General features: G+C 31.8%; 3 protein-coding genes across 3 annotated transcripts; 2 read left to right on the forward strand and 1 right to left on the reverse strand.

The window, feature by feature from the left end:
* Window positions 1-2,073: 2,073 nt before the first annotated feature.
* HELRODRAFT_182862 (hypothetical protein) lies at window positions 2,074-2,616 on the reverse strand (the record flags this gene model as incomplete). Its single annotated transcript, XM_009033587.1, has 1 exon — window positions 2,074-2,616. The coding sequence occupies one exon, from the start codon at window positions 2,614-2,616 to the stop codon at window positions 2,074-2,076; it is 543 nt and encodes a 180-aa protein (XP_009031835.1).
* Window positions 2,617-3,813: 1,197 nt separating this feature from the next.
* Window positions 3,814-4,765, forward strand: HELRODRAFT_182863 (hypothetical protein; the record flags this gene model as incomplete). The annotated part of the gene is made up of 2 exons (XM_009033588.1): window positions 3,814-3,923; window positions 4,447-4,765. The coding sequence occupies 2 exons, from the start codon at window positions 3,814-3,816 to the stop codon at window positions 4,763-4,765; spliced, it is 429 nt and encodes a 142-aa protein (XP_009031836.1).
* A 2,060-nt stretch (window positions 4,766-6,825) lies between these two features.
* HELRODRAFT_116604 (hypothetical protein) lies at window positions 6,826-9,706 on the forward strand. The gene is made up of 3 exons (XM_009033589.1): window positions 6,826-6,838; window positions 7,466-8,240; window positions 8,375-9,706. Exons 2-3 carry the CDS (start codon window positions 7,640-7,642, stop codon window positions 9,637-9,639), a joined length of 1,866 nt encoding a protein of 621 aa, XP_009031837.1. The 5' UTR covers window positions 6,826-6,838; window positions 7,466-7,639; the 3' UTR covers window positions 9,640-9,706.
* The last annotated feature ends 7,423 nt before the right edge of the window (window positions 9,707-17,129 follow it).

A 17,129-nucleotide genomic window follows, 5' to 3' on the forward strand; every position in this document is an offset into this window, starting at 1 on the left:
CAACTGTTACTGTGTCTTAATGATTCAGCAGAATTAAAACGAAATACACTAAGTTTTCGTTACTTAAATTAAAAAATTAAAATATTTAAAATAACATTTTTATGAAATGACATTCAGTTCAGAAATGTCGCTACTAAAAAAATTTTGGCTCAAACGATTACATTTCAACTATATCGTTGAAAATGTTTTTACTATTTTACATGAATTAATTTAAAAATTATTAGCAAACAAGTATTAATTTGAAACGAGTATCTTGAACTTAGAACCGATTCATCAACATTTGTTAGCTTTCAATTTTGCCCATCTATTTTATCAGCCATTTTAAAACCAATGGCTGCATCTTTTCATGCATAGAAATGTTGATTTCGCTTAATAAGGCAAATCTGCCGATAGACTAGTTTTGCGAGCCAATAAACGTTTAGAAACAATTCTGACCGGCATGTTTTCTAAACTTAGTTAACTCATTTTTAATTCTAGTACCTACCTCTGATAAGACCTTTCCTCTGGACAGCCAACGTACTTCAATATGTTAGATTAACTGTTTGTGATTGGCTACCAATTCGTCACGAAATTTAGTAAATTATCTTACATTTAATGCGTTTGCCTTCACGTTATTAACAATCACAACCTAGCTAAGCAGGCTGCTTATTTTGGCTGACATTTTGTTAGTAGCTAGGCTTTCTCGATGAATACAACAGCACGTAATTTTACACTCAGATGCTATCGCTTCAATTTTATCGACAACTCCAGAGTTACATACTGTCATAACTGCAGTACCATCAAGCAGCCACCGTTACAATACTTAAACTCCAGCCTCAAGAAAAAGTATTTAAATACATAACAAGTCAAACAATTAATAAACATCTACGTCTCGTAATAATTTTTAAACGATGTGATTGGTTGATTGATTGATTGATTGATTGACTGATTGATTGATTGATTGATTGATTGATTGATTGATTGATTGATTGATTGATTGATTGATTGATTGATTGATTGATTGATTGATTGATTGATTGATTGATTGATTGATTGATTGATTGATTGATTGATTGATTGATTGATTGATTGATTGATTGATTGATTGATTGATTGATTGATTGATTGATTGATTGATTGATTGATTGATTGATTGATTGACGGAATTCAGCCTCGAATCAAACAACGCGATGATAGGCCAGCGAAAATAACAAGACTGTCTCACTATCTTCAAAATTTTGGGCAGTTTTATCGTCTCTAAAATGTATCAAAAAAGATACAAAACAATTATAATTTTTGTTTTTTTTTTGTTTTGTTTCTTTTGTTTGTTTCATATTAAAAGTTTTTTCATATGAACGACATAGCGAAAAATTTAGTATTGTGGTTGTAACGGTAAAGTGCCTGGCACTGCTACTACAGTTTACCAGATTCGATTACATAGAGATCCCCATCTAAAACACGCGATGTGTTTGATACCCTATTTCAGGCTAATTCACTTGCCCGGTGTGTTTGTTTTGAATGCCTCTGAAAATATTGAGGAGAGATTTGTAATAAATAAAAAACTAAATAAATAAATAAAACTACAACAAAATGGTAAAACTCAAAGTAACCAACCAGACGATTATGAAGATTGTACTGTACATTTTATTATGAATGCAAAAAGACAAATCGAAATATCAATTTCACAAGGGCTAATCACCAATAATCATAATCATTGACGTCACCATCAATAATCATAATCATCAATGATCATAATCACTGACGTCATCATCAATAATCATAATCATCAATAATCATAATCACTGACGTCATCATCAATAATCATAATCATCAATAATCATAATCACTGACGTCATCATCAATAATCATAATCATCAATGATCATAATCACTGACGTCATCATCAATAATCATAACCATCAATAATCATAATCACTGACGTCATCATCAATAATCATAATCATCAATAATCATAATCACTGACGTCATCATCAATAATCATAATCATCAATAATCATAATCACTGACGTCATCATCAATAATCATAATCATCAATAATCATAATCACTGACGTCATCATCAATAATCATAATCATCAATAATCATAATCATCGACGTCATCAAAAATATCGTCATCGTCGCGATAATAATTTAAATAATAATCAATGTCATTAGAATCCTCGCTATCCTCTTCAAAATTATTGATAGATTCGTCAAAATCGAATTCAAAAAAGTCTTCATAATAATAATCGCCATAGAATTCGCCATCATCTTCGTCATCATCATCATCATCGCCGTCGTATCTAAAATCCACGCCTTCATCTCTGTCACCAGCGATACCGAAAAAGTCATCACCATCGTCATCGTCGTCATTAGAATCGTCATCATCATCGTCGAAAGGAGCTAGTAACCCCAGGTGATCTAAAAAACCCTCATCAACCCCATAGTCAGCATGGACGCGGCCAATTTCTTCTCCATGGTCACCATCCACAACTTCGTAAATAATCGCGAGGTAGTCATCAGCATCAGCAGCTACATCATCTTCTGCCTGATCATCTTCTCTGTGATCATCTTCTTCTTTTTCATTCATTGGATGAGTCAGCATTTCAGGAACTTCGGTCAAAACTTTACCAGCCATATTTTTGTGTTGTAAAATAAAATAAATTTTGCAAAATTTTACAACTGCTAAACTTTGCAACTGCTAAAACTTTGGTTACCGGTGATAAAGGCATCTGGTTATATAGTGTGTGAAACTGAGTTATCTTTGCTTGTAAAATCTGGTTGGGCATAGAAAATGCAGTGCTGTGAATATTGTGAGAAAGAATATAATATGTAATAGCGAATAATTTTTAATCACTATTTGAGAACTTTAAAACTAGAAAAATGCACGTTAAAAACTTTCAAATAACGACAATAATAGTATTCAGTAATTCAGAATTATCATAATACTGTATCTCACGTCCGAATTGATACTGTATCATCATGTTTATTAATTTTTTATTATCGCCTTTGTTGGTAATAATGATTTCCAGAGACCTAAAATAAATACTTCTCAATCATTACGAACGAATGATTGAATTATTAAATGAATGAGTGAATAATGAATGAATGAGTGAATGAGTGAGTGGGTGAGTGAGTGAGTGAGTGAATGAATGAACGAATGAATAATAAAAGAAAGAATGAATGAATGAATGAATGAATGAGGGAGTGAGTGAATGAATGAATGAATGAACAAACGAACGAACGAATAAATGAATGAATGAATGAAAATAATATTTAAACCAAATTATCATCATTAAAACCTATTAAAACAGCTTAATGTCATTAAAAAAATTAAAAAATTAATCACTGTGCAACTTTACTGACCAAACCCATCAAGTTCAGCTGCTTATCATTGAACCATGCAATCAAATTCGGTTATTTGTGTAAGAAACTTTATAAAAAATTAAGTGTTTTCAAAACTTTTAGATTAATTAATTAATATATACTTTTTTATATTATTTAATACAAAATTAGCCAGGGTGGCAAAATAGCCTAATGGTTAAGGTGCCTGGTTGCAGTTGCAGTTACAGTGTCCGGGTTTGAATCCAATGTAGAGAGAACCCCACATATTACATTCAATGCGTATTCCGAAAAATAGTAGAGAAAATTTTTTTATAAAAAAAAGGAACCAATAAAAACCTCCCTGGATCTAATTCCTTACTGTCCTCAAATGTAACTTCAAAATTAGGTTTGGTCTCTTTGTTGCCAATTGTGAATTTAAACGAGAAGGAGTTCAAATTTTGGGCTGTTACATTTTAAATACAAATAAAATAACGAGTGACGAGACGGTATAATGGTTAAGACGTTTGGTCTTGATGTTACGGTGGCCGGGATCAAACGCAAAGAGATCCTGGTTTGTTACATGTACTGTGTGAGTGGTGCGGGCATTCTGGCGCAAATGATGTTGATACGTCTGGAAATTGATTAAAATATAAATGATAACATTGAAAAAGATGTATAATAGTATTCAAAGTCATATATATATATTGCAATAAAATCTATCATATTCTAAAAAAGAAATATCAGTCAGCTTATAAGAACATACTATCAATAATAATAATGTAAAATACACTCAAAGACCGACGATTTTCTGACAAATTAATTGTCGTTGAACTAATATTGTCAAAATTTCCAATATAACATTCTCCACTTTTCAATGAATGTTTGGCCAAAAAAGCCTCAAGAATTAAGGTAAGACACTCAGTTACGAGTGATTGAAAGTAAAAGAAAATATTTTATTTACATCAATTGATGGTGACAAACTATTTTTTTATGTTTATTTTTATTTTTAGAGTAATAAAAATTAATGAATTTTAAAATAACAATTATAAATCTTTGTCATTTTAAATTTAAAATGCTTCAAAGTGTGAGAAAATTACAAACAACTTGTAGAACGTATACATCCTGTATACATGATTTACGATAGGATCAATCCAAATTACATAATGTTTGCCAACAGTAGATACCCGACAACTCTATGTTGCAGACCTACCTTCAACACAGCAACTCACACTGAATGTCTTGCTTTCTACAAAACCATGCCAAGAATATCAGCCATCAAAAGTCTGGCTTTTTATCAAAATATGTCAAATGATAAAAATGTAGGCCGCAAGATGATTTTCCAATCATACGAAGATTATAATGTAAATTTTGGAATTCAGTTTGTTTCCAATAGAAATGATGCGACCGCAGAAACTCCAGACTGCTTCTATGACGCTACATCTAGGGCAAAGAGTGACGCATAACATTTTCGGATTTTTGCCAAAATTTACCGACAAGCAACCATCAAACTGAAGGATGCAAAGAACTTACACTCGCTGCAGACAGAACCAGATCCATCAGAATCGTCCTTCAACGCGCTTCCACACTTTTTCTGATAAAAATATTTCAATCAAATTTAAATTTTTAAAATGTAATTATTGTACAATAATAAATTCTAAATGTAAAATAATCAAACACTTGAATAAAAATAAATGTAACTCGTTCAATGCCTTCTAGTGGGAAAGCTTCAAGTTCACAAACACAAAAGCCAAATGCTTTCTCAAGAGCTTGTTGAGCGATGACGTATCTAGAAGGTGGTACATGAGAACTGCAGTTGACACGATGAAAAGATTGAAGTAGTTGACGTAGTAGATAAAGTTGTCCACGCGAAAACCTGACATTCAAGTTGATTGAATATGACATGACGTTTTCATAGCTGAAAAAATCCGTGAAACTTATTAAAAAAACTCAATTTAATTACTAAGTAAGTTTCTTGTCCAAAGAATAACAGTCGATTTTGTACTGAATGATCATGTAAACGACCCAGTAATCGGAAAGTGCTTCAAAGCCTACGTGGAAGCAATGAACAGCAGTGATATTCGAAGTCCTGTCTCCATCAGCAGCCAACAACTCGTTGTACTTCACATTGTTAATTTCATAATATGAGCTCTGAGTTGCCGGCTTCAAAAGAAGGACGTTTCTCAAAGGATTGCCTTCGTAAAAATGATTCAATAATTACTAAAAAAATTTCCAAATATTATTCTTATTTGACTTTTTCAAAAATTTTAACACAAACGTGTAACAACTCACTCGTTTGAATAGTTAGAAACATTAAAATAGTTAAAAGAAACATTTTGTAAATTGTTTCGTGAAGCCAAATATTCATTCAAGCGTTCTTTTTGTTGTTTGATAAAAGCTTTCCTCAACAAAGATGAATAAATTTTATGCAAATATTTTTAACAATATCTCTAACAATCAGATAAAATCCATTAGTCATTAGCTGTATTTATTTGTATAAACAAGCGTTGAATACATTTCCATTAAAATATCGTTAGTGTTCAAGAAAATATTGATTTGGATGTCTCTAGTAGGTGCAAACACACGCTTACTTGCACTCACTGGGCTGATGTTGAATTTGTGTTGTTGCTAGGTGAAGTTTATAGGTTCTAAGACATTGCAAGTCTAACTCTTAACGTATCTCTTCTAATTTCAAATCGCAACACTGTTCTTTCTTTAATGATTTTTCATAAAAATTAATTGTAAAGGGCTCAATTTTATTTTTAATGAAGTTAAAATACTTTTTTATAACTAACGACATAAAATATGCAATATCACAAAAATAACAATCAAATAAAATTCAAACTTGATTTACATTCATTTACATATATCTCAGATTTATTTTTTTCAAGTCATACGTGCCAAACCTACATGAAGACCAAAAGTGCATGCATTCAAAGAATGTGGTCAACCGGTAGCATGTGTTTAATAGAAAAATATGGTCATATGTATTAAATCTTAGTAATTGTGTTTTTTTTTATTGGTCATCGCCATATTAAAGAAATTCAAGAAAACTTGTTTCAAAGTACAAAAATTGTTAAGCAGCTGGACGCACCAACGCAGCTAAGTTCAACAGCGTAGGTCACATGAGAAGACCTTTGACTAGTAATCGGCTAGGCAGCCAATCAGCTAAACAGACAACAAGCCAAAATTTGCGTCATGTGGTTAAAAAATAGAGATGTGGTATTATAAAAATACGTGTTAAAAAGTTTTTAACTGCAATTTTTATGTCGACTATATTTTTTTAGTAGTTTTCATTCAAATTAACTATTCGTAAATCAATGGTTGAAATTCGGAGTCGCCACGTTCTTTGTATGAATTAGCATACAAAGAATGTTTCTTTGCACTCTACCGACGTTTATACTTGGTGCCAAAGTGTACATCGCTCGCTGCCTTATAAAATCAACTGAATTTTCACGCTAAATTACTAACGAAACTTCAATTCAGACATGAACGAAATGGACGAGAGTAAAGGAAAAACTGATGGAAATGAGACGGAGGTGGCAAACATTGTTTATAATCTTGTTCTTATTGATTTTCGTACAAATTAAATTGTTTATGATGTACAAATATTTTACGTTAAAAATATTTAGTTTTTTTTAAAGATATAAAAAACTTAAACATTTGAATTTAATGTAAGCTGATTAAATTTACATGATCCTGCTAGAGAACTTTACAATAATCACCTGGATAAAAAATGGAAAATGACCAAGATCGGTGTAGGCCTAAAAAACTGGCATAGCAGCGACTCGGCCATGCCTAGCCTGAGTGCCAACATTTATAAATTTTTCACACATAACCGATTGTAAGATACTGAGTTACAAATTTTGCTGGGTGTTTAGTTTATGTTGCAAAGATCAGCGATGCTGCTATTTAACAACAAAGAACCAATTGTTTCGAGAGAACTTGTTGGAAATGTATCTCTTAAAATAAACCATGTGAAATAAGGCAGGTACAAGAATGCTACGCAAAAATATTTTACGTTACAAATATTTAGTTTTTATTAAGAAATAAACAGCTTAAACATATGAATGTTGTATAGACAAATTAAATTTTTAATCAATTTACAAAAATTTTATTTTGAATTTGCGTTTAATCAAACTTTTTTTATTAATTGTCAATTGAAGAGACTGGGCAAAGAAGAAAAAGTGGACGACCTCGACAAAACCACAGAAGAAAATAAATTGACGATTCGTCGCAGGAAACAAAAATTAAAGTTTTTAATAAGAAAATTTGCTCGCTTTTTAAAAAATGTTCACAGAAACACGAATCGAGCAGTCAAAAAACCGACGATCATTGTGATGACGGCGGGCCGACACTATCCAGATTATCAACAGACAGACAAACAAACTTACAACGTGAATCATGAATCTGTGACATCAGCAACAACGTCTACTGATGTCAAATCTTTATTTGTTGAGACAATACCCGGTGATTCGTTGCCACTGCCTTCTAAAGAACTTTATAAGATGAAACTAGATGGAAAATGGAAAATTATAAGCGGTGGGACAGGATTAAAAAATATGGGCAACACGTGCTTTATAGCAGCCGTACTGCAATGTTTGCTTCGGATACCGACTTTTATGAATTATCTCATCTTCAATCATATAAAAGACTGTAAGATGATGAACAAATTTTGCTCGGTGTGCATGCTAAGAAATCTAGCATTGAGACTTTTCAATAGGTTGGTAAACGGACCGATATCCCCGGAAGAAGTCGTCGGCAACATCAGACAAATTGGGAATCACATGCAAGTCGGGAGGCAAGAAGATGCCCATGATTTTCTACTCTGCCTACTAAACACGATGCAAGCTCATCTCACGCACGGTTTGGAAGTGGACCAGTTTGTAGAAAGAACAACTGCTTTGTCAAAAATATTCAACGGCTATCTAAGAAGCCAAAGTAAGCAAACCTTTCATATCTCATTTTTAGCTAATGTTCATGTGTTCAACTTGAAAGTTGTTCATATTTTTATCAAATAATACAATATAATTACAACGAGTTACTAACGTTTCAACTTGTTACCAACCACGCAGTCATATGCCAGCAATGCAGACATGCGTCAAACAGTTACGAGCCATTCTTCAACATCAGTCTTGAGGCGGATCATATCACATCAGTGAAAGAAGCGCTGAAAAAATTTTTCGCCTTCGTAGATATGGACAACGAGAAATGGTACTCGTGTGAGAAATGCAAGTCAAAACAGTGCGCCACTAAACATTTCTCAATTCAACAGCAGCTGAACGTCTTGATACTACAGCTGAAAAGGTACGGACTGTCAAACAGTGGCGACTATAAAATATCACGCCACGTTCAGTTCGAAGAATATTTAGATATATCCTCCTACATCAGCTCGGATTTGAGCACTGAAAACCAACCCGAACACAACGTGAAGAGAAACAGAATCAGCAACGTATACAGACTGCATGGAGTGGTTGTTCATCAAGGTTGGTCCGTAGGATCTGGACATTATTACGCTTACGTACTTGATCCAAGATCGCTCAACGGTGGCTGCTACCACAACTACCACAGCTGCCTGGAGAATAATAAAAACTGGCTCGTCGTAGACGACGCCAATGTCTCGCTGACTGACTGGGATTCGGTAAAAAAAGCAGAAGCGTACTTGCTCTTCTACGTGAAAGTTGCAACAGCGGACTACTGCAAAATCACTGCAACTGACCAACGTAGGGGTCCTGATACTACTACGATTACTAAACCCATTGCTGGCGTTACAACTACAAATGACAAACAGGAACGTATTTCAACTTATTTGAATCCAACTTTCACAGTTACTACTGCTGACGAAAAAACATTTTCTTCTAATACTAAGCTTACTACTTCTACAACTACAACGACTACTGCTGCTGCTGGCACTACCGCTACTACTTCTATTACTGATGAACAAAATTATACAAACACTATTATTCCTACAAACATTATTACTTCTACTGCTGTTGATGCTACCGTTTCTACGACTATTGCCGCTGCTACTGCTACTACCACTACTACTGTTTCTACAACTACTGCTGCTGCTAGTGTTGCTGCTACTACAGCGTCTACGACTAGTGCTGCAGCTATTGCTGCTACCACTACTTCTAGTTCCGAGCCTAAAAAACGACTAAAAATTAAACTTGGACCTACAAAGTATTTTGTGGAGCTAAGAGCAATTGCTAGCGACATGATTTCATCTGAATTTGTTCATATATATATATTTATTATTACGCTAATTATATTTATGTATAATAATAATATTATTATTATTATTTTGTGTCTTATTATTTCAACAAACAGTTTCATATAACTGATTTATAATGTTGCTATATAATTGTATAATATTTGTATAATAAAAAAGTTCTTTTTAAAATGTAGTCGAGTTTTGTAGCACAAATTTACCTAAACTATAAAAATATTATTAATAGCAAATTAAGCCAATAAAAAATAATAATTAATATCTATTATTATTTTTGTTATAATAATTATAATTATAATTATGTTATTCACACTATTGACATTCCTTAGAGGATTGTACTGTAATTAAATGTTTTGTTGAACAAATAACTTTTTAACTATTTTCTGAAATCTTTCTCTGGTACACTTTGCTTCAATCTTGTTGGAAGATCATTCCATATCTTGGGCAGAGCAACCTGCAAACATCTGTCATCCAGTTTTTTCCTGGTCCTAGGAATTACCATCATTTCTGACGAAACCGAACGCAGTGCATATCCCACAATTATTATTAAATGGCATAGATACCAGGGCTCCCTAAAGGTCAAACCATGGCCCCTTAAAATTTTTTTTAATTTTGCCTTTCATGAATGTGGGATTTATTATTTCTTAATTGCACGTAAGACTTACGCGCATGTTTCGCCATGTGTTCTGTGATAATTATGTTCGAAATTTGACTGCCAGAAGTTGAAGTTTGACTTTGTCAGGTTTCCAAAATAGCAACATAAACGTTTTTTTAATTGTATGATTTAGTTAGAGCAAGGTAAACGTTTCAGGCGAGCTATCGTAATGAGTTATTTGAAAAAATTAGCGATTTTTTAAAAATTTAATTAGCAATTAAGATTCCTCACTTACGAATATACATATTAATGATTTTATTGTAATTTTTGTTTAAAACAGAAATAAAAATTTAATACAGTAAAAAAAACAGTTTAAAAATACAAAACCATACCGTGGAACTATTCCAAATTCCGCATATTGCAGTTGTCGGCGAAGACTTTATTATAAAAATGTTCCGAAACTCGTCCCCGAGACCGTCTTACTGCCTAGCCTATAGGCACCTTCAATAATACCGTATTATACTAAACTACTACATTATAAACCTTAGTAATATACAAAGTTGATACTTCATAACTGTAAATAAAAATTAATATCGTTATTTATAGAATAAAAAAGAAGAATTGAACGCCTAATTCCACGGAATAAATAATAATGATATAATATAAATAATAAATAAATAAATAAATAAAAATTAATATCGTTATTTATAAAATAAAAAAGACAAATTTATAGAATATAGATTGATAAAACGCTTAACTCTGCGGAATTACCAAATGGAAATTGTCGGTTTGGCGATATTTCTGACTAAAAAATAGAATAAGACAAATGATATCTGGTATCAAGATGGATATATATCCTAGGATATCACACACCTTACGTATGTTAATGCTTTATATTTGTATAAAACCACATAATAGCATAAATATGAACATGTGTACACTAATAAAATACCAGCTTATAAACTATTTTGTTATCTGCAAGTGCTAATCAATTCAAATATTTTTAAAGTTTAATAATAAAATATATTATATTATAATATATTATTAAAGTTTAATGATAAATTAATAATAAATAAATAAAGTTTAATAATAAATTCCTATTTCTTTACTACAAATCATTCCTCCAATATATTATATGTATTTAAGAACCTTGAATAAATTTTAAATTGATTTAATTTTAATTCGGTTAGAGTAATTTTTTGCGATAACGAAAAAGTCTCTGCTTGTCAATTAAAATGTAATGCGACCAAATATTAAGAAATAAGAAATTCCAGATTGCAGATTCAAAGAGTCCTATGATCTATTTTTAAATTTACATGTTCATTACTATGTCGATTACTAAATTAAAATTTGATTGCAATAATTAAAGATTTAAATAAACGCATGTCGACGTAATGTTTAAGTTTTAGTTTTTATAAAAATGTATCAATATATGTTTTACGATTTAGTTACATCATTTTGCAACTTTGAAACGTTATAAATTTCATATTTTTAGGGCTGAATTTAGAGTAGGCGGGGCGGGGAAGGCTTTTATTTTAACAGAAACAGTAGTGTTTTGAAGGAAAATTGACATGAGCCGAAAAATGATTGTAATGATTGTAAATGATTGTAAGTAAAAATTTAGACCACATTATCAAAAATTTGGCCTTCCCCCATCAAAATGTTGGTCCCCTGCTAACATTGAAAAATTTTTCAAAATAATTTGTTGAAAATCACCGCCGACTGTCAACTAATTTTGGAAGATCATCTTTTGAAGATTCCCCGCCCTGGTTATCGTCTTTTGGTTGAAAAATTCCCCTTTTTGAAAATTTGAAAATCTTGCCACCCCCCCATCTAGATGTGCCTCTTCAGCTGAGTGTATCAATACTGTACATGAAGTTGTTACTGAGATATTTCCATTCAGTCTTTAACTACCGCTATAAATGAAAATTGTCATGCTGACACTAAGACTATTCATCTGTAAAAAACTTTTAATGTGATCTACATTTAAAGAATTACAACACTTTTTCCGACAAATTCATACCAAATGCTTACAAGAAAGATTTTTCTTGATCTAAATTTTACATTCAGAAATCATTGATGTCTCAATTTTTAGCATTCAGACAAACTGAAACAGCAGGTTTTGACTGCATTGGCTTGGAAGCAGCATAAATGGCATGTTAGATTTTCAACAACAGCCAAATGAATGACTGAAGTTTTTATTTTTGCTAGAAATTTCGCCAATCGTTCACTACTTAACTTCGAAGACATTTCTGATATATAGTATCTTGAATAGACCTATTAGTTATCATTGAGTAAGACGAACTATAGTTCGATTTTTTGGGAATGTGGCGCTTACATAGTGAATTAATATTATTGATTCTTGGTTTTTTTTCTTATCTCTGTAATCGTTTTTCTTCTGTTGTTCTTAATAATTCTACTTCTAACTCCTCTACTAATACTTTCGGGGTACCAATTAGATCGGTGGTATTTTACTAGGTTCATGTTGTACTCCTGTTGTATATGTTATCTCCTTAGCATGAGAATCTTTAATTTTTTAATGGAAATCCCGACGCTTTTGATGTATGGTGTAGATTTTACGAATAAAATTTAACAACTCAACGATTTGTTTTGTTTTGATTGTTCAAACAGTTGGTGAGTTGGGTTGATGAATTATTATGGATGTTCGATTTTTTTACGTGATTTATTGCAGTTCATAACTTGCCCATACAATTTGATAAATTCCTCTTCTTTGAAATATAAAACACCATGAACTCATCAAAAATAGATCTTCATTACGCTACATCCACAACAGACCTTACAACAACCAATGGTAAAACTTCTAGAACTTTTTGTCGGTTGGATATTGTTACAATTCCACGTTTAATTCTCATTTGTGTGAAAATTTTATGAGAATTTCTGTTTTTCTTTTTAAAAAAAATAAAAAAGCTGCTTTTAGTCTGAGTTTTTTACAGAATCAGGAGCGATTTTCTACTAAACCAACTGCTCGACACCTAATATCAAAACTGGAGGTGGTCGACAAACAACTGTGGCATGATTTACACATGGTTGGTTTAAAAATTTGTGACAGTCTGCCGACGTATTCATTCACATTTGCCGAAATATGATCGAATAATCTAACTTAGCCAAGTTTAATTTGATATTATTAAATACGTCAGTTAATCAAAAATTAAAGAAAGACCTTTTTGATCTATTATTTATTTTAAAAAATAATTGTTAAATAATAAATAAATTAAATGTAAATAAAAATATATATATATATATATATATATATATATTGTTAGTATTAATTTTATTATGTTTTACTTAATAAATAATATAATCTTTATTCTTTCATTTCTACATCATTTTCTTCGTCAGTCGATCATTCTTTTTTTTTCTTTGTTACTTATCGGAAAACTCATCGCAGCTTCTTAGCTTGTTCACAATGGTTTTTTGAACTGGCGGTAATTATAAGGGAGGTAAGAATTATGACAAATAATAATTATAATGAATAAAATTATGACAAATATAAATTATAATAAATAATAACTTGATAAATAATAATTAGAAGGAAAATAAAAATTATGATAAATAATAATTATATAATAATTATTCATATAATAAATATAAAAAACACAGAGATATCTACAGGTTTAGACGTTTAGATGCCATGGCCTCCAATTTAAATCAGGGTGGGGTGGTTGAGTTATTATTTAAGAAAATAACAGGATGAAACCAACTACTCTAACTTTATTGTACAATGGATTTTCTAACTTAAGTGGCTATCAATCAAGTAAAGACAATTTGTTATCAATAACTTTAACGGGTTAACAATATTTTAGCGATATATCAATAACTCTAAATGAACTTTGAGCCAAGAAGAGATTTTTGCCCCCAACATTCTGAGATGAATTTAGGCCATTTATGAAACATTATTATAATAATTATGACTGTATTTTTCTGCCTCAGGGCACAATTTATATTTCAAACTTTAACATAAAAAAAACCCTTTTTTTAACAATTTCGTTGAATTTCACCTTGACCTTAACAGAAATGACCTTTTAGAGAAAGGGGCATAACCTCAAGCCCTCCCCAGTCCCAGCTACTTACATTATTATTCATAATTTATTAATTTATTCATAATCTATTCATAATTTATTTATAATTCATTCATAAACTATTCACAATTCATTCATAAATTACTCACAATTCATTCATAATTCATTCACAGATTCTTACCTTGGATTGGTATCCTCACGAACTTGTTCTCCTCAATAGTGTACAATGGATTTTCAGAGAGCGCTGTTGCTATTTCATCTAAGAGGGATGATCATATTTTTACAGAATAATTAAATAATAATTAATTAATTAATAATTAATTATAATTAATAAATAATTAATAATTAAGTAATTTCAAGAAATCTATCGAATTTCTATTTTCTAGCGTTGGATAGTTTTCCTTACATTTCTCAATATTTCCAAGCAAAATCTTGGTGTCAATATTTAATTTAATGAAGTTGGAATAGCATTTTTCCAGTTCGTTCTAGAGGGCATAGGTCATATTTCGATTTTGCAATCATCTTAATCGAAATAGGTCCTATGCGTCACCACTACCACCATAGCCACCACCATCACCACAGCCACCATCTAAGACACCAACACAGTCGCCATCACAGTTTCCACCACAGCAACCACCACAGCCATCACTACAGCCACCAACACAGCCACCAACACAGCCACCAACACAGCCACCAACACAGCCACTATCACAACCACCAGCACAGCCACCAACACAGCCGCCAACATAACCACAGTCACCATCACCACAGCCATCTACACAGCCACCAACACAGCTGACCAACCAATAGTAGTGGACCTCTTGTGGGGTACGATGAAGCCCTGACCATTTTCAACCCAGGACACCATGACTAATGTGGAGACCAGCAACACGACCGCAACCATGTTTCTGCAACTGCTGCCGGACATGACTACGAATGTAATTATTATTATTATAACTGTAATTATAATTATTATTACCGTCAATAATTATGATTATAATTAAAGGGTAAAGGTTAAATGACAGAGGTCATTTTATAAATATCATTATCACAAATATTATTATTATTAAATAAATATAACTTTAATTGTTTTTACTATTGCTATTTATTATGATAATAATTAAAGGTTATTTTATTATCTTCGTCATCATTATCATCACGAGTATTATTATTGTTATTATTAATATTATTGTTAATAATAATAATAATATTATTATTATTATTAATTTATTGTTGTTATTATTATTATCATAATTTATGCATCGCTATCTAGGAACATGATCGCACCGAACTTTTTATCGAATTTTATTGGCGTTTTAAATTTTTGTCATTTCAAACATACGACCATCATCATCATCGTCGTCGTCGTCATCATCACTATTATCATCATCATTGTCGTTATCATCATCACCATCATAAATTTTATTGTTAGTAGTAGTTGTGGTAGTAGTAGAAGCGGTAATGGTAGTAGCAGCAGCAGCAGCAGTAGTAGAAGTAGTAGTAGTAGCAGCAGCAGTAGTAGTAGAAGCAGTAGTAGTAGAAGTAGTAATAGTAGCGGCAACAGCAGTAGTAACAGCAGAAGCCACAGTAGTAGTAGTAGTAGCAACGAATTTTTAAAAATATCATGCCAGAAACCATTAAAATGAAAACATACAATCATTTGTAACAATGCTGCTTCATTTTTGTCCTACTACTGAAGGGGGGTGGGTAAACTTTTTGCTGTGAGGGCCGCTATGAGAAATATCTCACCTTTGAAGGGCCGCACATGCACTTAAATAGCAAAATGTGGCTCTTTTTTTGGTCATAATGTCTGGCTGACTAACTTCTTTTTGGCAAACAAGGCCTTGCCAAACCTCGTACTGCTGCATTAAGTCGCTGCATTTGAAGAACTGAGTGGAGCTTGCCCAGATGTTGCTACTACTACTACCACTGCTTCTACTACTACTACTACAACTACTGCAACTACTACAACAACTACTGAGTGGAGCTTGCCCAGATGTTGCTACTACTACTACCACTGCTTCTACTACTACTACTACTACTACTACAACAACAACTACTGCTACTACTACAACAACTACTGAGTGGAGCTTGCCTAGATGTTGCTACTACTACTACCACTGCTTCTACTACTACTACTACTACAACTACTGCTACTACTACAACAACTACTGAGTGGAGCTTGCCCAGATGTTGCTACTACTACTACCACTGCTTCTACTACTACTACTACTACAACTACTGCTACTACTACAACAACTACTACTACTACTGCTTCTTCTTCTTCTACTACTACTACTACTACAACCACAGCTTCAACTACCACTACTAGAACTACTACTAATAATAATAATAACAATGATGATGGTGACGACGGTATTAATAATAATATGGAAAAAATAGTAGCAATAATAATATATACCAAAAATAATATTAACTATTATTATTATTATTATTATTATTAGTAGTAGTAGTAGTAGTAGTAGTAGTAGTAGTAGTAGTAGTAGTAGTATAAGTTATGATAATTTTGTATTATTATTATTATTATTATTATTATTAATTATGACTGTGGCCAACCTGTATGAGCTGTGTAGATCAAATGAATGAATACAGGACTGATGGATAATCTTCTTTGCTGGCACGATGTGACAGACTAACGAGTGAACGAACGAATGAACGAAAGATAGACAGATCGGAGAAATTGCAAAACTGAATGAATGAATGAAATTATAATCTGTTTAATTGATTGAATTGATTATGATTGTGTAATTGTAATAATAAACCAATTAAATATCTGTAATAATAAAATTAGCAGTAGTAGTGGTAGTAGTAGTAGTAGTAGTAGTAGTAGTAGTAGTAGTAGTAGTGTTACTATGAAAATTAATAGTAATAATAATAATAATTATTATTATTATTGTTTATAAAAAAAACAATTTAATTAGTATATAAACGATAATTATTATCGT

Source organism: Helobdella robusta, assembly GCF_000326865.2.
Source record: "Helobdella robusta unplaced genomic scaffold HELROscaffold_94, whole genome shotgun sequence".
Taxonomy (NCBI): Eukaryota; Metazoa; Annelida; class Clitellata; order Rhynchobdellida; family Glossiphoniidae; genus Helobdella; species Helobdella robusta.